This window comes from Centroberyx gerrardi, chromosome 22 (genome assembly GCF_048128805.1).
Source record: "Centroberyx gerrardi isolate f3 chromosome 22, fCenGer3.hap1.cur.20231027, whole genome shotgun sequence".
Classification (NCBI taxonomy): domain Eukaryota; kingdom Metazoa; phylum Chordata; class Actinopteri; order Beryciformes; family Berycidae; genus Centroberyx; species Centroberyx gerrardi.
The window spans coordinates 6,957,823-6,981,062 of NC_136018.1; the positions used below are offsets into that span (position 1 = coordinate 6,957,823).

General features: G+C 39.9%; 1 protein-coding gene across 2 annotated transcripts in view; it reads left to right on the forward strand.

Moving 5' to 3' along the window:
- The first annotated feature begins 646 nt into the window (after positions 1-646).
- Positions 647-23,240, forward strand: part of LOC139924122 (cadherin-7-like) — a 69,321-nt gene continuing 46,727 nt past the window's right edge. The window contains exon 1 of one of the 2 annotated variants that reach the window (XM_071915062.2): positions 647-883. In XM_071915062.2, the coding sequence (XP_071771163.1) occupies positions 647-883 (237 nt within the window). The remainder of the gene's footprint in view (positions 884-23,240) is intronic. The other variant, XM_071915063.2, reaches the window with a different exon arrangement.

A 23,240-nucleotide genomic window follows, 5' to 3' on the forward strand; every position in this document is an offset into this window, starting at 1 on the left:
TTATTAACACTTTGACCTTACCCAGTTTTCCCTTGCCATGTGTGTAGGCGAGTGTGTGCGTGTGTGCGTATGTGTGTGTACAGTTAGGGGTCCTGAAGGACATTATGTTGATTGTATTTACCATATTTACTGTCTATTCATTTTTGACCAATTTCTTTATCATTGGTGAAAAATGTCATTATCATTGCATCAGCAAGCACATTACTTGCTGTCTAAAGTGACTGCGGTCACAGAGGCAATTTTGCTGACGGCACTTTCTCTCTTCTCCTCTCTCTGTCTTTCTCTCTCTCTTCTCGCTCTCCCTCTGTTCTGATAGGTGCCAATTATACAACCTCTGTGTTGAAGCCTTCTCTATCGCCATTGACCCCGATAGCCGGCTTTAATGTCAACTCCCTGGCTCCAAAGTGGAGGGAATTACCCCACTTTCAGTCTACAATCAAGACAAAAGAAGAGCAACACAGCTAAACGCCGAGCTTGACTCTTTTTTCAACCCAAGCGCTCTTCTCAGGGTCTGTCTGCTCTTGTTTTCTGGTGAAACACAGGGTCAGGACTGTGTGGATAAAACCCTGAGGGTTTTGACATTTCCGACTTTCTGTTTTTTATTTTGCTCCTCTTCTGGCCTCAGTGCTTTTTGGAGGGGGCCCAGATGATGGGGTGGTGTTGCTCAGGCGTGTGCAGAGCCGTGACTCTCCTGGCACTCCTGTTTCCCTTGTGGGAGCGGGGCTGCTGGGGGTTGAATCCCAGCTCTGGGGATCTGGAGAAGTCCCCACACTCTGATCCAGGCCCCTGGGAGGCCCTGCACAGGCACAAACGCAGCTGGGTATGGAACCAGTTCTTCGTACTGGAGGAGTACACTGGCAACGAACCGCTCTATGTTGGCAAGGTAAGCGATATGTGACTGTTAATGTGTTCATATTAGCGGGGCTTAAGAATGTGTTGTAACATGTGCAAGACAGTGCATTGGCAGAAACAGCAGTTTCCAAGGTCTGGTTGCCCTTATCTCTGGTAAAAATAGAAAAAAAAAAGCAGTGATAAACAGATTCACACATCCAGTACACACAGTAAATACTGAAGTATTACCCTATGTTTGTGTTTGGGCACCTAGTTTATTACACCTGTACAGTAATAAACATATCAATAACTCCTTAACCACAGGGGCCTCCAAAGATCTGGCAGCTTTTATAGAGACAGCGGTGTTTTACAGTGTTATACATATTTTCAGAGCCCCGTATAAGATCTTTACAAACAAATTAAAATTATATACAGTGTGAGAATGTATTTCACATTTTGTTCGAGCCATGCAAAAGTATGTGCTTGCACATTTTTAGTTGTTTTGCCATGTACTAGGCTGATATGTGTAGAGAGTACAGTGTGCCAAGGTAATTTACATTGTAATCAATCACTGGAAAAGGTATATGATTACTCAACTGTGCTTTTTGTTGTTGTTTTGCTAAGGTACAAGCTGCTAGATCAAAAACAGTGCTGTAGATAACTACATATTTAGGCAGGCAAATATGGGTAAAGGCCAAACCCTGTCCATGGCATTTAGACTCAACAGGCATAGTTAATATGAGGTTACATGGACAAAATTACTGTAGGCCTGAATCTATATGGTTATAATACTCCTAACCTCTTCTGGATCACATTTTGTAACATAGGGTCAGGTGAAAATGTATGCAACATTTTTGTACCTCACACCTATTTCATCATACAGGCTTAAATAGTTAAAAAAAAAACATTGTGAAATGGTTACTGTTTACATGGCATGACGGTGATTGGTGTGCAAATAATTTTTCAAATTCTGGCAAACTCAGCGCAACTCAACCTCGTCACATTAGTGGTATTATTGTACATTACTAAATCTAGTGAATCAGATATTTGTAATCCCCCACTTTCAGCACCACAGTGCAAGTGGACAGCTCCTGCTCCTGCTCAGTGAACGGCTCTAGAACCGTTGAGTACAGGCCAGATGGGTCTCGGATGGGTCTCTAGATCCCTGTTATCTTGGAGAATTTTCTGGTCTTATTATTAAATCAGTTTTCATCTTTCCGCTCGTCTGCAGGATAATCATTCTCATCTGCATGTATTTGCTGGGTCTGCTCTCACAAGCCCATTTCCTTGCAGTCTCTGAACCGGATTAGCGTCTCCAGCTGGAATTAGGATACATTTGACTGGCCTATTGTTCTCCTATCTTTTTCGCCCGAGGGCTGCTGGAGGAAAGCATCTAAATCAGAATGAGCATATTTGTGACACAATTGGAGTTGAACTAAGGGTCATCTCTTGTCCAAGCGTCCACAGCATCTCAAAATAATGTTTTGTCTCATCTGCGTGTCCCCAGATATCTGCTATATTTGACTGCTAGGGAGAATATTTTTGTCTGTAAACATCTGCAGTATGTAGTGAGATTCAGACGTTTTGTCCTTGCCCTGTACTGACATTTAAAAGTTAAAGAAGATAGGTCAGTACGGCAGTTTTGAGTGTGAAGATTTACCATATTTCTTTTATAAATGTCTGTTTCTGATTGATTTTATTGTTAGCGAGTCCTGAAAGACCTGAACAGACTGATTACGTATTCATCCAAGTGTAGAGGTCTACATGTCCACATTAACTAGTGCCTGGACTTTATATAAACTCCTTTGCAACCCCTTTCTAACAGGTAGTCAACCTGTTTGATGTATATTTCTTTTCATGCATGTATTGATATTTTTCGTTTTGCCTGCATGGTAGTTGTATACATCCTTCTCCTTGTGGGAGAAGGCAACAGTGTGGCAACAGTGCAGCAGGCATGTAAAAAGACTTCTATGATGGCTACATCTTTACATCCGACCTTGTGTCCAAGTTCAACCTAACCCTTTCAGAAATATGAAAAATCAGATTCATTTATTCCCCGCGGGCAATGCATGTTGCCCGGGAGCTGGAGAAGCTGTCACATTATTTGTTTGCTGAGATCATAGTTGTCACATAGTGTGTGTTTGTTTGGTATCACAAGGACATGCTGTTGCGAATCTGGGTGGGACACCCTGACCTCATGACTTAGTGTGAGCGACATGCAAGGTCCTGCCATGTCATGAAGATGACCTTACTAGAAACAAAGCAGAAATATAGCTTCTATATGAAGTCATTTAGAGCCAGCGGATACACGGTTTTTCATATTCAGCTCTACATTTTCCAGCAGGTTATAGATAAAAACAGCGACATCACCAGTAATTGCTTTTGTCAGATATATCCAGCCAGCTAATGTATAACAAACAATAGGAATCTGTGTCCAAACAATGCCGCAGTCACTGCACAATTTGGTCATTTGTTTGGCTGGAAGGAAAGGGAAATATGATATAGTTGGTAGGAAATGGGAAGTCATCACTTTGGCCTGGCTGTTCCCTTTGCATCTGCAGTCTGCTTGGCTTTAATGCATTCTGTCAGATTCTGAATTTCACAACCAAATGTCTCATTATGCCTTGGCACTCTGCCTCGGGTAAGTGTACTGGCCTGAAATCAGCTGCAGTCACATCAAGCCAGTGGAAACATACATTAAAGAACCTCAAACTAAACAGCCTCCACCGCAAATTGGTGACGTGCATATTTAAACAAGCGAAATGCTGGAGCAACTCATCCACTTAACAAACACTTACTGGTAAACATGATGTGATTAACATTTTCTGCAGGGTATTCATGTGACTAAATATTTGCAAGTGTTGAAAAGTACCAATCTGTAGCTTGTGCTGAATTAGTGATGTAAGTAGGCATGCAAATTTGTATCACTTTCAGGGACAATTCAACTGTCATGTTTAAATCGGGTTTTTTTTTTGTTTATCTGTCACCTCTCCTCACTTTCTATATATGGGAATGACGTTTCTCCCCCACTATTTGATAACTTTTGTAGGTTACGTAACGCATTTGTAAGAAGTGCTAATATCCTACTAGGGACATATCCTCTTTTTTCATAGGTTCGTTTATGTTTCAGTGACTCCAGAAATTCACCCATCAGCCTCTGGGGCAGACTGCTGCTTCACATCATGGGAGGTAGAGGCACACAACAGACAGAACCCTTGTGTTGAATCTCACTTATTTATAGAGATGTCTCCAAAATTGGCAGTCTGACTAACCATCCGAGTAATGGATGGACTTATTTTACCTTATAATTCAGGCAGCATTCAGGCAGCATTAGCCACAGCTCCCCCGCTACACTCACAAGGGGATTTCTTCCAATACTAATAAAGAAGCTCAATGGCAATGGAAAACATCTCTTGATGGAAGAAACTCACTTAGGTTGCTGTCAAACCTTCAAGTGTGACTGAAAAATGTTCAGTTGTCTCAAACCTCACGACATACTGCTGCAGTGAAGAGGAAATTTGCATTATATCATCAGCTTAGTGTTTTGGCTTTGCTACAAGTTTCATTGGATCATATTTATTGCAATAACCATTAGACAGTTTTATGTGCATGCCTCACCCACATCATTTCTGACCTGGTGTTATTCAGTATAGCTGAAAAATCATCAAACAACATGCATCATGAGCATCAGGCAAGGTCTCACAGGTAATTACATTGGGACGCACTGAGCATGTTACTATGCAAGCTAATTCATTAGCATTCTGTGAGACGGTCACTGTCAAATGGGTTAGCATCATAGTGCACAGGGCGCCGCTGCAAAGGTCAGTCTCAGTAGCATCTACTCACACTCGCTGGTGCCGCAAACAGATCGGCGCAGCTGGGGGAGCGGTGAGAGCAGCATGTTTAGCTGGAGAGGAGGGTGATGCAAGCTGACAGGGGGGACATCATACACACGGTACCCAGGGAGAAGAGCTCACAGAGGGGGGAGCTCATCAGGCATCCTGGGGGCCTCTGGGGTGGTGGGAAAGCCTTTATCTGATCCAGGGAATCAAAGTGGATGAAAACAGCAGCGTATACCAGACCACGGGGTAGTTATCAGCGGGCTAGGGGAAAGGACAGAAGAGAAACATTATTTACACTTGTGTTCTCTTGCGTTCTCTCTCACACAGAGGCAGAGGATACAGAAAGGGCTGTAGTCAAAACCACCTTAGTCCAAGTCAATTCAAAGACCGGGTCCAGTCGAGATTGAGTCAAGAAAACCAAGTCAAGACTGAGGCCAAAATAGTCAATAATCCTTGTACATTTCTTCCTGAATGCAAAAATAATTATGAGGGAGTTTCTTAAGGATCAAGGGAGATGTACTGTAGGTCTATCTACAAATCTGCTCTGCTCTATACCCTTCAACATCCAACTAATAATTGCACTGCGTAATGCAATTGCAATGTGTAGAACTTTGAAGTCCATTACATACAGGTTGAAATCCTTTAAACTGTTTGAAGTACTGGGGAAAAAAATAGACCAAACATCAAAAAAATTACCCATTTCCGTCCCCCACGCAATGGGGATACTATAATTAAAGGTCAATATTTTTACCTCACATGCAATATCTCAGACCACTGGTCCAATGATGCATTTTGGCAGTATGTTCTGGTCTTTAAAAGCATTACACTAATTGGCCTAATGGGGACTCTACAATTAAAAGTCAAAATTTCTACCCTAATCTCTCTAAACTATGTGTTTCCCACGAAACTTGCTCCACACATCCAGCTATCCTTACAAATTACACTGATTGGCCTAATGGGGGCGCTGTAATTAAAAGGTCAAAGTCTTTAACTCAAATGTGATGTCTCAAGACACCGCTGGTCCAATTTTGATGAAACTGATGCATTTTGCTACTGTGTTCTGGCATTTAAACAATTCGACACAGTCTCATTAAATTTTGTGAAATGAGCATGAAGTTTGAAATGCAGATTAGGTGTTATGGACACAAATTATGTGAAGATTACGTTCCTCCACCACAAATTGGATTTTGTGACAGTATAGCACGAATTGGACATTTTGTTTATTTTCACCGTTTGTCATGTGAAAAGGTTACGTAACAGTTAAGTTTAGGAAAGTAAAACAACTTTGGTTAGGGTTAAGGGTTAGGGTTAAGATAAAAATTAAAACTTCACTCATAGTAGAAACCTTCTTGGCATGAGTTGGGAATTGAACTGGGGTTGCTGGAGTTGAAAGTATGTCTCCACCCATCCTCCACCTCCACACCCTTACTTTCCACCACGTTATTTCACTGTCAAACTGCTGCCTGTTTCTAGTCGTGTCTCCTCCACATCATCCTTTTGTGGTGGGGAAACATTTTTCACACGATTCATGCACGGAGCACATTTGCATTTTAAGACATTGTGCTCATTTCATGAAATTTCGAGAGACCAGGCTGAAAAAAATTAAGACTGATTGGCCTAATGGGATGCACTATAATTAAAGGTCAAAATTTCAAGCTTTGAAAGGCCATAAGTGCTACAGCACTGGTCCGATTTTGATGAAACTTGGAGGGATGATGCATTTCGTTACTGATTCACCCAAGCAGTGCCTGCAGCATTCGTGTTTACATTTTTAGATAGGCAGGGAAAAGTCCAGTCAACATCCAATATACCAAGTAGGGCTGAAATATGTTGATAAAAAAATCGAATTGTGATTATTTGACGGAGTATTGCAATTGTGATTTAAACTGCGATTCATATCATCACAAGTTTTTCTGGTCATACATTTTTTAGAACTTTAAAATTGTTTAAAGAAAGGTGATTTTGTTAAAAAAAAAAAAATCGATGTCAGTGTGCAGGATTTACTGAGTTTGAGTATGATGAAAGGTTTTCACCAATATTGTACTTGATTCATGGATAAAAGATTACCTGAAGCTTTATATAACACCTTGTTAAGAAATCAATTTTGGATGCTCCTCTCTCTTAAGCAATTAATTGCAGCCTCTGTGATTTTGGAAACGGCAGAAGTTCATATTGCGATTTCCATTTCTTTTTTAATAATTGTTCAGCTCTAATATCAAGACAAGTCCAAGTCAAAATAAGCATGAGAACAAGACTGCTGTACTGTACTGTATGTATTATCACAACCAAGCTTCATCGTACATAAAACTTACTTCTCACAAGTTACTCACAGTTATAACAGAAGCTGTTTGTCTCTTTGCTCCCTGTAAGTTCTTATTTAATACTTCGGTTTGCTCGCTGTGCCCCCTGACATGACCACTCACCTCCTGGCTAGGTTCTTGCCATTTATGGCGCTGATTTGAATGTACTGTATAATATACTGTAGATCTGAAATACTCTTTTTGTATGATGTACCTCATGATATTTCAGCTCCCTTGAATATTGAGCTCTGTTGTAGAGACGGGGAGTTGTGAAATTGTTAGAGGTTGCTTTTTTTTTTTTCCCTTTTCTGCTTTTATCTTCTTTTATGTTTTTTTATCTGGATGTGGGGTTGTTGAAGTTTCCTGAAGTGCTGATGTATTGACTTTTAGACATCCCCAACAGGTCAGATATTGAATAATTCAAGCGAGGTCCTCAGACTATGCTGAGAGTGTAGACCTACTATGAATAAAAAAAAAAAAACACACAAAAGTTAAGTTTTTAGATCTCTCTATTGTTCCTCTGCAAAATGGATAACAGGTGGCCTGGAGACTATTGTGTTTGGTGTAACCACAATATCAAGTATTATTTTCCATTTCAATGAATAATGTTAACATGGCATGGCTCAACTGCACAGTGCAGGTAGTAAAAAGAGGTCGATTAAATTTCTGCTATTTGCTTTAAAGGAGAGTGGGCAGTCCATTCACCTTTAGTCATTTTTTAAAACTTTATTTAGACAGTTGGAAAACAGCAGAGAAAGTTCTGGTATGTTTTAAGTGTTTGGGTCCGGAGTCAATAGGCTTATAACCATTTTTCTCAAAATGTAATGAGGCATTGTAGAATGGTGGTCGTTTTTCATGGACTGACTAATTGCATCTGACATGGATATGTGTTTGTAATGAAAGCAGTTTGATCTCAGCGTATCAGATATTGGTTTCGTATCACCACTATATTGGACTTGAGGCGTTACTCGTTTCCTTGAAGGAGCATTCCAGGGTTATTGAGTTTTCCCATCTCTATTATTTCTCCTCTACTTCAGGCTTAGAGTGTTGCTCATTGCATCAAGTGTGTTGTGAGATATTAATTCAAAATGCATTACCTTCCTCTGCTTATGGGACCCCATTCAGTCTTAAAGCCCATCAAATATGACTCTAATAAACATTTTTGTCGATCTGAGCGAGTGTTAGATTTGCAGCTCTGCACAAGTAACTCGAAGCTCCCCCCCACACACACACACACATACATACACACACACACACACACACACACACACACACACACACACACACATATCCTTTGTATCACCCCAACCCCCACACCTTCCTTTCTAAACATTTACCATCCAATGGATGAGGGGACCCTAATATGCTAAAACCAGGGATGCATTGGCCACCTCTTACTGTAATTAAATTCAGCCATAATGAATCATAGCCGCTAATCCTAAAACAGGCTATATTTCCGTAGGGAGGCAAAATGACCTACATGCACTAGAAAGGCTATTGCTATAGCTTTCTTACCTGGCATACACCCCGAAGCCAAATCAAACACACCCACAACCTCATTTTGAGCAGCGCTGAGAGCAGTTGATTAGTGCAGCATGCATATTTCTCCATCATTCTCATTCGTTTATATTAATCGCAAAGGACATAGGCAGCTTAGATAGCCTATTGCCCCCTTCCAAGAATAATTCAGTGGCTTATAATTCAAACAAGACTGTGCTTCACTTTTTGTGAGTAAAGCTCAGTTGTCTCACCTTCAAAAGATTCATAGCCACAGTCACACCACAGCTTGTGACCATTTCTTAATATTTAATGTGGCCAAGTCCTAACTTTGAACTTTTTCTGTTTTATTCTTTTTTTTTTCAGCTATGTTTTGTGACTTGAATAGTAAATTAGATGTGCAATAGCTCATTGCTGTGTCATGGAAAAAGTTGTGAAGATACCTGGCATAGTAATACGAGGCAATTAGGGTATTGTATGAGCCAGTCATTGAACTAATGTAGGTGATTCACAATAGTCCTTCTGTACCTTTGCTCACCGAGGGGTATTTTATCAATTGCAGACCATGTTGGTTGTAACCCAAGATACTGTCAGCAGTTTATTGTGTAAAAATACACTTGGCAGCAGGAGAGCACTGAGATAATGTTTACTTTGTTTTCTGTTTTGAATGGCAACAGAATACAGATACAGAGGAAGCAGAGCATTTGGTGCGGCACAATTGTATTTTGAATTGTGTGAAATTAATTAAGATTTTTATCTCCGTTTCCCATGTTTGAAACATTATGCGGAATTCATTATACACAGTCTTTTTTATTTCAACACACATAATCGCTCTAATTGTATCACAGAATGTAAGATTCCAGTTTTTAATTCCAGCTATTATAATTCTGGCTGTTAATCACGCGCCTCCACTATCAATCACTTGGTGCTGGGACACACTGGTTTTTCATCGTTGACGGGGCACAATTTTCCTGGTGTTTCTCAGGCACTAATGTATCCTCTCTTAATGATTTAAATGATCATTGTACATATATGACAATTAAAAGTGTGGCCTTCACAGCTCGTGTTAAGACTATTTGTTAATCATGATAGCCTGTTTGAATGCAGGCCAAGTAAGCCGGGGTATATCATTACATGTAATTGTATTTCAATCAAGGCGTAAGCTTTATGACTAACTGGTTTAGTAATTAATCTGAATGCAAGCAGTGACCTTTGGTGCTCACTCTCCTCATCCGAGGAATACACATAGCTGAACAACCATAATTGCTTGATTCAGAAATGGGATGCTCCAGTGAGAACAAAACAATCCCCCTCATTACTGACTCCACATTACTGATTTTGGCTACTGTGGTAAAAAAAAGTTTGATCTAGTCTGGAAAAGACTGTTTGAGCCCAAGGCTAATTCACGAGAATGTACCACAATAATCGTATTGGAAAAAGCTGGTAGACTGATCAATTCTATTTCTTTTCATTCTTTTCCCTCCAAAGCATTCGTTCAATTTCAGGGACAACAGGGAGAAGTGGAACTTATCTCATGCAGAAAATGCTCATTAATAGTTTTGCTGTTGTGTGGGACTGGACTTCAGGTTTTTGTGCACATCAGCAAGCTGTTTCGTATGTTTTCTGTGTGAAAATTCATGTTATTCACATGCCATTTATGGCAATTATGTTCCTAACTTCAAACTTTTTTATTTAATTAGTATATTGAAATGAAGTAAAGTAAAGCAAAGTATTGTATAGTAATGTTAAGTAAACTAAACTCAGTCTCAGTAATATTTTCTCTGTAACAAAAGGAAAGATATATGAAGAGAAATGTACTTTACACAAAAATGTTCACAAAAGTGACACCCAGGATTTTTTCATCACTTTCTAGTTTTACTAATACTAATATCTTTCAATCAAAGATCCTATGTAGACTACAGTGTAAACTAAAGGTGTAAGACCAATTTTTTATTTTTTTTTGCATTAAGGCCAAATTTCATTTCATTTCTCCTCCAGTAGATTTTACTCTGACAGTCAAAATCCAGTGGAATTCAGGGCTCCATAGAAGTTGGAGAGATTTCTGTGAAGATATCCTATTCTTGGAACCAGGCCCATTCATTTTCTATGGAGGAGATGAGTTCATAGTCTGACAGTATTAAATTATGCCAAGGGGCTAAGGCTATGCAAAGACTATGGGATGATTCAGAAATGGATTGGGCTATGATCTAAGGTTGTTATTGAGTTCGGCTCCTGATATCCCTCAGAATGAAGAATGAAGTCAGGAGAGTGATTTGCTCTTTTTCTTGGGCAAGACTAAATATATTCACTACTGGAGGGATTGTGTACACATCAAAAGTCTTCCTTCCCAAAGGCCCTCTCATGTTGGGGTTTAATAAGGTATTTTATTGTTTGAAGTAGTACTGCTTGTTTGAGTTGTTTATAATCCCTTTAGATCGCAGCAGCACAGTTGGCAGTGTGAAAGAGATGGCATTATCCTCATGTTTTCTTTTCTTTTTCACAGGCACCAGACTTCAGTAACATTGTATATTCCAGGTGTGCTTTTTATATAGCTTCCCCCAAAGAAATGAAGGAGTCTCAGGGTTCAGGATTTATATCATATACTTCAATGCAAGGGGTGGGCTGAGGACATCGTTGCTGGTTATGGTATGTGGTTCTTGCATCGAGCACTGTTTGTGAAAATACCTGAGATTCTGAGCGCAGGTAAAGACCTGTTTCTGTAATTGGTGTAAACAATCTGTTGTTATGAAGAGCAAGCCGAGGCCTTTAAGTAATGGCAGCGTGTGTTAGTCGCATCGCATTTTGCTTGTGGTCACTTGCTCCGCACATGTTTAATGTATTGGATTTTGTACGACACTGAATCTTTCCACTTGCTGTCGGATCAATAAGTTATTTCAATTTTGTATTCAAGCAATTTAGGAGTCTCATGGAACTAGTAATACGAAGCAGACTGGAGTTAACCTAAATCACTTATGCATACAGCACAACAACTTACAATACAACTCAGTCTCTGCTCCCTTACATATAAAAACATAATGGACAGGCTGCAGTCCATATCTGGTCAAAATGCCAGTAAGGCGGTATGACATGAAGCATCGGCACTGATACAAGCATCATTCAACTCTAGTCAAAGTCCAACAGAGTAACTTGTCAAATATTTCAAGTAGACTGAGAACATATCTTTTACTTGACTGTGTGGTTGAGCTGAAAAATGGTTTCACCTCTCAAAAAGAATGACAGTTAACAAGAGCACACAGCGGGGGAGAAGTGGTGCAACTCTGGATGTGCACATATTTGTCCAGGACTAAAACTTTTGTTTCAGCCAGAATTTTTTTGCAAAATTCAACTGCTGAATCCCAAACATCAGAAATTCTGAAATGTGAATAAATCTTTGCAAAAAAAACTTTTTTTGGTTTTTGTAGAATATGTTATACAGAGGATATTCTTGCTGTTTTGCTAGTTGGGATCTCAGTAGATTTAGTTGTGCAAGGCAAACTATTGAAAATCCAGCTGTAGACGTAAAGAATGTATGAATGCCTAGGGTAGGAATACTATAGGTGTGTAAAATGTGGACGCACCAATACCAATATTAATATTGAATGTTGGCGATTGAAGTCAGATAATTTCCGTAATACTAAAATGCCCTCGTGACATGTCAGAAATCATGGCAAAGATTGACTTGATTTTCTGTCTTTTTGACACATCTAAGGTTGTTTTCTTGTGGTGAAAATATGGAATAGAATAATGCATTGCATGTATCATAATTGCTGTGGACATGCATTAGTCAATGTCGACTGCGAGCTGTAGGCTTCTGTCTGTTTTTTCCCCACTGATGATCAGACCTACTTTAGATGACAATCCATCAGTTATAGTACACACAGTATACAGCCAAACAGTATACAGGCAAAACCCAGCACAAAACCATGTACAGCTGGCTTATGCAAACTGCGGTCCAGAAGTACTGCATGCTCCCCAGAAAGAGCTACAAAGAGCCTTTGATTTCTCAGTTCTTATACGTTTAAGCCTTTCATGCTGAGTCATTTTATACATGTAAGTGAAATTCAGCATTTTTTTCTTCTTCACACAAATTACCAGACTGGGATAAAAGCCTGTAAAAATATGCAAGTTTAATTATATCTGTCATCAAATCTCTAAACAGTTGCAGTAGATTGAACCTGTTGCTGCACAAGCCAACTGTTATTGCTTATGTGAACACTGACAAGGATGAAACTTACTGTGTATATGTTTCCTTAAAGGGTAAATCCACCCTAAGACATGTAAATTATGTTAAAAAAAAACACAGCTGTTGGTGATGTACCTTGCATTTCTGTGTCCATTTTGTTGTTTGGTGTTTTTCTTACTCCTGTGGATAACTGGCCAAACGAAGACAATGTGACATCATGATGAGATATTTCCAGCTTCAATGGAGTTTAATAGCAGAAAAAATCAGACAGGGAGAAATCCATCATAGAAGAGCTTTTTCTTGAATGGAAAAACTTGCTCTCTTGCTCTTACTGTAGCTATCACTATTGCTTTCGCTCCGTCCACCTACATACTGTATAACTTGTAGCTGAAAAGAATCAAGGTCAGGCACGTTCCCTGGGGGATGTCGACAGGCATCTTGGGAAATGTAAGAAATCACTAAATGAAGTGGAAGTAGACAAGGCAGGTTGAGGGAATGTAGGTACACCAAAAAAAAAAAAATCAATAAAATTACAACACTTCAGCACAAAATCATTCTGGAATGCACTGAACCTTGGTGATTGATGGTATTTAACAGTGTAAGAGTATCCGAGGTTTTCCTTTAAGTGTTTCAAAGTTGTCCCCTCTGGAGGCGCCTGTCTTTTAGATGATGTGACTGCTATATTGCTCTATTAACACACCAGAGTCTGTCTTAGCGGCCCAGAAGACGGAGAAACTTCACAGGCTCATCAGAAAACCTCTTCACGCTTTAGCTATGACTTTTACTAAAGGCCACTTTCAATAAATGTCAGGCTCCAAACATTGGTAAACAGTTTTAGCTCTGATCAAATTCCAGAGGGCCGGCCTACACGGTGAGGTTGCCGTGCCTGTAGGATTACAAGGGTTCCACTTCTGAAAATGGCACATTAAACAAATGGAGCGTTTCCCACGGTGACGCCAGTATTTATTCCCACCACTGAGGAGTCCTGCCCTTTCACTTCTCATCCTGCCACTGAAGAGTCCCGCTCCTCCACTCCCCCGCTCCTCGTCCAAACGCTGAGGACTCCTGTCTTTCCCTTCCCCGTCCCGTCACTGATGAGCGCTGTTCGTTCACCCCAATTACAAACAGCAGCTCTACCAACACTCATGTCAACACAGCAACTAACAGCTGCTTTTCACAAGAGACTGACGCTTTCATTTTGTATGATTACACAAGCAATTAACTTTTGTGGTGTCCTATCTATTATTATTTTAGTTATATACAAGTATAATGTATAATATTAGTATAGTATAGTAGTATGTAATATCATAGTTCAGTGGGCCTCTCGTTTTTGGCTTGTGACCCCTTAAAATGAAGCGATGTCTACTCGCAACCCGTTGGCGAGTTGAACCAAATAATGATTTTCCCTTTTCAGGCTGTTTTTTTTGCTTCATTAGCAGAGGAGGCCTAGAGGCTGAAAACGATTCAGTATTTCACAAGAAAAAAAGCAAAAATTAGAGAAAAATCAGAAAAAATAGACTTGATAATACATAGAGATATTCGTTTTTCCTATCCCATAACTCAACTTGCGACCTCCCAAAATTATCTCGCAACCCCCTGGGGGGTCCCGACCCCCAGGTTGAGAACCGCTGTCATAGTAGTATATAGTAGTACTAATAGTAGTAGTTGGTGGTTGTAGTGAATCATACACCATTGATTGCACCCTTATTTAAAACCAAAGTTGGAACCAAATACTCATCCATCAGGCTTAGAAATATATTTTTTTCTCAAAAAACACAGATTGCATGTTGTGGACACAAATAATGTGAAGATGATGACAACTTTAGTTAAGGTTAGGGTCATGCTTAGACAACTAAAACTAAAACTTGGTTAAGGTTTGGCAACTAAAACAGTTTGGTGCCTGTATCTAGTCTCCACATAATCCTTTTGTGGAGGGGAAACATTTCTCTCACTTTCACTTTATTTATTCATTTAATTTCATGAGGCCAGGCTGAATTATTCATCTCTTTACATTATACAGTATAGTATATTTGCAGCAGCACTCATTTGTTATTTCTTGGATGTTTCAGAACTTCAGTTTGGGTTTGCAGATATTACAAAGATCCTTGTAACGCCTTTTTGAGCCGAATGTATACAGACACTTTGCTGTGTTAATGTAAAGGGTCTTAGAGTCTTATAAGAGTCTTTTGTGGTTGTAAGTATCTAGTTGTAGGATTTGTGTGAATTGCATTGTGTAATAATTAAAGTTTTCCTAATCCATAACCTCAATGTTTACACTGTTCATTCTCCTCTTCTCCGGTCATCTTCATGTGTGTGTGTGTGTGTGTGTGTGTGTTAGGTGACTAGAGCCTGAGCAGGAATTACTGATAGCATCTTTGTGGAGTGGTCACTTGAAAGTGCCCAGAAAGACGAGAACCCTTCACTGAACAGGTTTTTAATCCAAATAAGCTCTACTCTCTAAACCTGTCTATTGTGGAGAGTGTTGTGAGTGCAAACAAACATAAGTAATTATATTTCCTTGTGTTGAATCCATAGATGCTTTAATTACATGAAAACAATGTTTGTCAAAATTACTAAAGGAAGACAAGGGAGTAGAGGAATCCAAGTGGCGACGAGTGTGTGTGATGTTTATAGTTTGCTGTGGATTCATATCGTTTCTGTTGTTTTACTTAATTTCTACAGCAAGAGCCAGAGTCTCTTATGAAGATAGTGTTGTAGCCTTGCCTTTGTAATAATGGGAACAGATAAACCATTACATGAGTAGTGAGTATCTATCTGGAACAAAACAATTTGTCTTCCAGTATCATTCAAGTCTGTCTGGGGAGATTATTTGTTGATGCAGGAACACCTAGGTTTTCATATTTCATATTTCTCAGCAGTTCAAAGTTACTAGGTAAACTCGCTGCGTATCTGTTGACTGTGTTCCATTAAAAAATAGATAAATATAATAACAAGACCCACATTACTTGTGGGTCTTGTTGTTTTCATTTCATAGAGTTCAGCGTTATGCAAAAAGTAGAGCTAAGGAACTGTTTTAATGAGACATTCTCTTGAAAAAATACTGATTATTCAAACTTGTCTAGGTGCAATATTTAGGAGTATGAGTATTTAATTTCTTAATCACATTGGGTGTATGGCAGGGCCGGTTTTAGGCTGCTATATTAGGGTGGGCTGGTAGAAATAATAGGTGGGCAACTTGGATGGTAGGTAGCACAGAGGTTAGAGAAGCAGACTAGTAGTCCGAAGGTTGCCGGTTCGAATCCCTGGCCAGATGGCACCAAAATCTGGCAAAATGACAGCTGGCAACCGGAGGGTTGTCAGAGTCAAGATCAGATGCAAGCTCCTGCCATCGTGCCCTCAGGCTTCTCCAGCTTATGGCTGTGTGTTTGTGTATGGGGTGTTTGGATGGATTAAATGCAGAAGATTAATTTCCCCATGGGGATTAATAAAGTAGTATTCTATTTTATTATATTCTAATTTATAAAGCGCAATTTGAAGCAGGGAAATTGGGAGGTAGTGAAGCAGCATTTCTAAGTTTGCTGCTACCCTATGATTTGAGTCAGTGGAGGGCAGATTGATTTACCCTAAAATAAAAAAAACATCCTTCATCCAGATTTTAACATAATCAACTCCATAACATTTATTTTCATTGGATGAGCTCTATCTATCTATCTATCTATCTATCTATCTATCTATCTATCTATCTATCTATCTATCTACAACATCAGTCTCCTGTTTCCCTTGGCAAAAATTCTAACAAATTCATTTTATTCTATTAACTAATATTGTTCTATTAACTATTATTTTTTGTTAATTTAATTCCTTAACATTGTCTTTCATAATTGTGCTTTGGCAACACATGTCAAATGTCATGCCAATAAAGCCTATTGAGAGAGAGAAAGACAGCGGTGGTCGAGCGAGCTAGAGAGTAAATGAAGAGAGGGAGCGGTGGTAGCGAGAAAGCCGGTGAATCAGAGAAATAAAACGTTATTTTCTGATTGTTTCACAGCGGTTACATTCTAAAGCACAAATAAACATGAACACCCCCCGCACAAGGAAGTGCCGCAGCGCCTGATTTGGTGTGAATACAGCCACACACTGTGCAGCGGACGGGTCGCTTCAGAGCTCTGTGTGTTTGTGCCTGAACACGACGAGAAGGGGGGTTGGGCAGTGGGCGACTTTGGAGGCGGGCTGTAGGCTGCCCACCCAATCAGAAGTTAGAAACGGTACTGGTATTTTCTGTGCTATTTTTCCATTGGCTGAACAAAAAAAAATGTTTTCTTAACTTTTGATTGGGTGGGCAAGACACACGTTTGCCCGTAGCTACCGCCGGCCTTGGTGTATGGCCACTGAATAGTAAAAAAAATTCTACTTCATTTTGTCCTCCAAAAAACAGTCTTAGGGTGCGTTCTCACTATTCCACTCTTTTCAAACTGCCAGGGCTTTTTTTTTTTTTTTTTGTTACATGAAAGCCAATGGGGAGCGGCTGCAAGACAGATGGAAAGCAGCCACTTTGGAAAGGCCCGGCATCTTTTTTTTTTGGCAGAGTGGAGCGCTTTCTAAAGTTGAGAGAACAGTTCAACTTGTTCAGAGGAGACCGCACGACGCGGACCGCTGTTTTCGAGAGCTGACTAATGAAAAGGAAGAAGCGGCGGAGTTTCACCGTACGTAGGCAGGTGAAAGTTTACGACAACAACCGCAACGGAAACGGAGAAGGTAGCGGTAGAAAAGTTGGTCGTAGAATCGAGATGGAGCAAATTGGCCGTGCTGGTGTTTTTTGGACAGTTTGACTTAAGTACCTTTTGTGATAATGACCACGATTGTTTTTGTTTTCAAATTATCTGCACAAAACCCGGTTGAGGCAACGTGTTTTCTACTAAAAGGCAGAATAATGAGTGCAACCTTACTCAGAGTCAAATTTCAAATGTGTGAAAAGCGATACACCCAGCCGCTCGACCTCCAAATTTAATTCAGAATCACTGAACACCCTCACCCACAAAGCAGCATTAACATCTTGAATGAATCATTGAATTCTGGACTTTGAAAAGGATTGTGTGAAGTCAGCTACAGTCGTAACACATTCTGATTCATATGCACAGGCAAGGTGTGTCTGTCACTTGTTAAACCTCCCTGTGTTTAATAGCATTTCTGCTTTATTACATAGTTAAACAGCAGACAGAGAGAGGAAAGATGGGTGAGAGAGAGAGGGATCAGACCAAATTCAAACCCCAGTACATCACTGCTACATGATATGTGTTCTTCTAGCCGACTGTTGCACCTGCTTCTCAAGCTCTCCGCATACTTGCATGTTCGTAACAGTGTGGTCCAAGGCTATTTGAAGACAACAGCGTGAAGCACAGATGAGACTGAGTGCTCACAGATGCCTGTGCCTATAAATAAGGCTTTATAATTTGATTTATTTGTTGTCAGATTTCCATTTTTGACATCAATTCCGTCGGTTTGTACACAAATTAATAATTTCCAAATCTCTAAATGCCCATTTTTGAAAGAAAAACAAAAGCGTTCATCACACATTTACAATACAACTTATAAAAGCATAATCTGTATGCCAGCCAAGTACTCAAGTTAATTATTATCCGTAAGAAGCATAATTTGAATTTGTCATTTTAATTTTGCACTACCTTATCATTTGGTAAAAGGTGAGATTGAAAAAAATGGTGGGAATCTCTGCCTGGTACCAGCCCCCTGAATTGTTTGTTTTATCAACCAATCCCACTTTCTGTAACAATTCAGGAGCCAAAAAATAAATAAAAACATAAATAAATCAAATAGAAATAGGCATGATTAATGAGTGAACACTAGGAATGACAAATGTAAGCGTTTCATTTAAGACTGAAACTCTCCAGCTGTTCATCGTGAGCTTCTCATCGTCCCTGAGGGGAGACTGAAGAGCTGTGGTAACATTTGACCATTTGAATACATCATTTACCTTGTGAATACAGCACACACACACACACACGCACACACGCACACACACACACACACACACACACACACCGCATGACCAACTGCAATTGTTTTATTGTTTTGTAGCGAGACACATAAATATGTATCACACCAAAACTACTTTGCTGATCTTTGGCCCAACATGAACTTTCAAATACAATTCAAATTAGACTTGATCAAAAATGTTCGTATTTTAATTCTGGCACAATCAGACTCTCTTTGGAGTCGTTCTTGACACACACATGTTAATTAAAGACATGCAGGAGTGCTTCCCAAGCCTTTCAATCTGGTGCCCCCCTACCTTCTCTGGTTTGCCAGCCTCGCCACCATGCCGATTTGTCATCCACATCAATGAAAGTAATCAAGCTGGCAATCAGGGCAAGCTTTCACTTTTTATTTTGTGTGCGTGTGTGTGGCACGCAGCTGCCCTCATCATGGAGATGCACACAAATGGAAGACGGGAATAGGAATCCCTTTCAAAGTATTATGGGGGAGGGAATCAAAGCTCTTTTCTCACAAACAGGCTCCTTAGATTCAATCACTGTGACGACCTTTTTTTCATGTGCAAGTGCATATACAGCCAAGAACTGACAGCTCATTGACAGACACTTCAGAATGAAAAAGAGTACAGTGAGAGGGAACCTGCATTTCAAGTTATCATTGCATATTACACCTACACCTATTGACAGACATTATCCCTCATGTCCACAGGCTAAACAGCAGTAAAGGAATTAAGACAAGGACGCCAAACTGGTTAAAACATAATTAATTCATAACATCATCTTATGTCTAACATGCATGCCACAGTTGGGGTTTTAATTTTGCATTCATGTCATTGTAAGCACCTACCCAACTAATACAAAATACTGACCATGAGGAAATGCAAGCTGCACTGTGTCCTTCATTCATTGATGGGGATTCAATAAAAATAACTGTTAAGGCTATAAAATTGTACCTTTGAAACACCAGCAGCAATTCAAAATCAGAATCCTTTTATTAGCCAAGTACAATAAATCTACAGGAATTTGTATTGGTGGCGTAAGTGCCGGCACATAATGACAGCTCACATACTGACAACAGTATACATGCAAACCTGTTAGAGTGATGTTAAGTGCAAGGGGAAAGTGCAGGACAAACAACAGGCAGCTGGCTATAAATATCACTCTGCATATACACACAAAGGCAATTTCTCTGTATTAGAAATCTTGACTGAAAATATTAAGGCCTATTGTCATATTTCCAATTCATTTTCTCCACATGGTAAGAGGGCTACATCCCCGCGGTATTATGACACAGCCAGCAGGTGCAGATATGAGGTGCTGTCTGATGGAGACAAAGTGTATAAATGGCAATCAGAATTCTGAAAATCATTTCTGACTTTGATTGAAAGCCGATTCGCTTATGTGAACAGCAGCCGTGTGTGTGTGTGTGAGAGAGAGAGAGAGAGAGAGAGAGAGAGAGAGAGAGAGAGCAGTGAACCTTGCCTTATCCCTACTGAGGCTGCCTCTATGTATTTTCCTATTTATCCTCTGAAAAGAGCCATCTCCACACGCTTTGTACCTACTGTCAAGCCATTATACACATGGTACACTATTCGCGTTGATTCACTAGTCTACTAAACTGCCTTTTAACTCACTTTGAATTGACTTATTCAGGGAAGAAAATACAATTTCTCCGTATTTAATTCTGTACAATGAATTACAAAACACAGTGTGCTATGTGTGTTTGAACTCTTAGTTGTTGCTCTTTTGATTACCGTTCATTCTTTGCGTACAGCACAGCGCAGTACACTACAGTGAGGTGCAAAGTGAGAATGTATTGGAATAAAAGCACAACAACAACAACAACTGTGTTAGGCTGCATAATGTAGAATATGGTCATAAAATTCATCTTTTTGTGAGCGGTGAATCATATAACGCCGCTTAAGCGTGCAAGTTACCGCACAGCGCAAACTGAAATTGATGCTCAACGCTCTATTATGAACTTTGAAGCCGTCACTTGCTGAAAAATATCTGTTACTGTAATTCGCTCTTCAATGTAGCCACAACATCAGAAACCGATTAGCGTAATGCTTAGCACAACAGAACGCCTCACTCGTCTGCAGTGATGACAGGTGTCTCCGCAGTGTGCTCAGGAATAAGCAAATGACGTATTGACTTTATTGGAGTACAGCTAAAAAGGAAAATGTCCCCTCTACCGGCGTCGAGTCTCTCTCTCTTTCAGAATGTTTGGATTTGGCACAGTATTATCTGTCTTGCAGTCATTACGTTGAAGTAGACCGATTAGCTGCAAATGAGTCAGACAACAATACAGATGCTCGAAAGTGTGATAGGCTTCGTGAAAGAGCTACAGACAAAGTACACTTCACTGGATATATCCACGTTACAGTAAATCTCCTAATTTGCCTCACCAGTTGTGGACTGTGGTAAATGTTTTTTATACCCGTTATGTCTTTATACTCTCTCTGGAATCGGCCTCGTCATCGGTCGTTTTCTTTAAGCATAGACTTCATTTAACACGGTGCTATAATTCAACCTAAAGAAAGCTGGACTCATTTACTTGCCGTGTAAGCAGGGCATGTGAGTCTGTGTGTGTGTGTGTGTGTGTGTGTGTGTGTGTGTGTGTGTACACTACCAGTCAAAAGTTTGGACACACACATTTTTCTTAATTTTTACTATTTTTCACATTTTAGAATAATAGTAAAGACATCAAAAGTATGAAATAACACAAATGGAATTATGCAGTGACCAAAAAAAGTGTTAAACAAATCAAAACTATCTTATATTTTAGATTCTTTAAAGTAGCTGCCCTTTGCCTTGATGGAAAGGCAAAGGCTTTGGAAAGAAATTCATACATTAGGCATCAACTTCACTGTTTATATTTGTCTAAGAAACACATTTCAAGCATTTAAGCATAAGCCTTTAGATCAAAATGGCTTTAAGAGAATGAAAAACATAGTACATTCAATCAGGTGTGTCCAAACTTTTGACTGGTAGTGTATGTGTGTGTGTGTGTGTGTGTGTGTGTGTGTGTGTGTGCCGAGTGTATATGACCCTATGCGTCCGTGCGCCAACTGTACGATGGGTGAAGTGTGTGCATCTGTTTCTCTGTATAGGAAAAATGAGACAGGATGGTGGCCACTAATCCCCCCACCTCCCAATTTGAAACGAGAGAGGAGAGGCAGACACGCGGAGCCTCTCTCGGAGCGCAGCACCATGGCTACTCACCAGAACATGGCCGAGTGAATAGATGAAAAGCCAAGCATATCGAGAGCTGATGTCTGTGACAGCTGCATTGAAGCCCCTGTCCACGTTTTTAGCTCTTTTTTTGTAGCAGAATGACCCCTCGTCCCCCCTGTGCTGTCACTCTTTATTTGAGCTTCATGTATGTTTTATTTTACGAGTTGGGCTGTCTAAACTCCCTGCTGGATTTACATATCGTATGGCGCACACTGAGTGTCCAGTAATATCCTCAAGTATTCGCTGGCCAATGAATGATTCGTATCCAATATACTGTAGGCCTTTTTATAAAATATACCGTATGTACAGACTATGATTTACGCTGTGGGAATGATTATTCTAGCAGGTTTCTCTTACAACATCAAGTACAGTACTGTGCAGGTAGCAGCGTAAGAGTGCACAGGCCTCATTCTTTTAGATTCTATTTTCGAGCTGTTTGTGATACATGCTACCATCCTAGTGGAAACCCCATTACACTTGACTGTTCGAACTGCACTGTGAAATATCTTGAGGGCGATTGTTGATTAAGGGCTCTTGAGCAGCGGCAGAGGCTGTTTTGGGGTTCTGGATCCAGTATTGTTCACAGGTTGCCTGCAGGTATGGACTTTGGTATCCATGTTGGACTGTGCACAGTCCATTGAATAGAAAAAAATGCACTCTCCTCAAGAGAGAGGAAAATACAAAGCTTGAAACATGTGTCTTGGGGTTCATGCCTTTTATATACTGTATATATATATATATATTTATTTATTTATTTGATTCAAAGCCTGTAGTATTTTTCTACTTCCAGTGTTGTACAGAGCCAAGCCAAATGGGTGTAAGAGGCACAGAATAGAATTACACACTTTCCAACATGATTTTCCGTGTTGCACAGAATGGCAAAAATGAAAATTCACACACTAAAACCATTTGAAAACATTGTGTGGTAGTTATTGTGATGGGACAAGCGTGTATTTGCGGGCGTGTGATGTTTTTTTTTAATGCTTTTTAAGCATAGAGTTTTGCTGCCTTCTCTCTTGCTACAAGGTAAACAAGCAAACACAAAGCTAACAGGCTGGTCCCTGGAGAACTGTCTGCATACAAAGTGATGATAAGTGTCAGCATTGATTTCAGAAGGGTTTATGCTCAGATACCACCCCCCTTCTCAAACCTTGGGTGTGCCTTTAAGCTACACTGCTGCGCAACGCTGTGCTGCACGCTGTGCTCCTCTCACCTCAAGGGAAGCAAAGAAAAGAATTATAGAAGAGTATTTACATTTTTGCAAGAGAAGCAACTATGGTGCTCTGTAAGAGTAATAAGACTAGAAACTTCAAATACCACCTGAAAATGAGCAGTGACGGTTTTAAAATGGGTTAGATTAATGAGAGAAAAAAAGTATTTG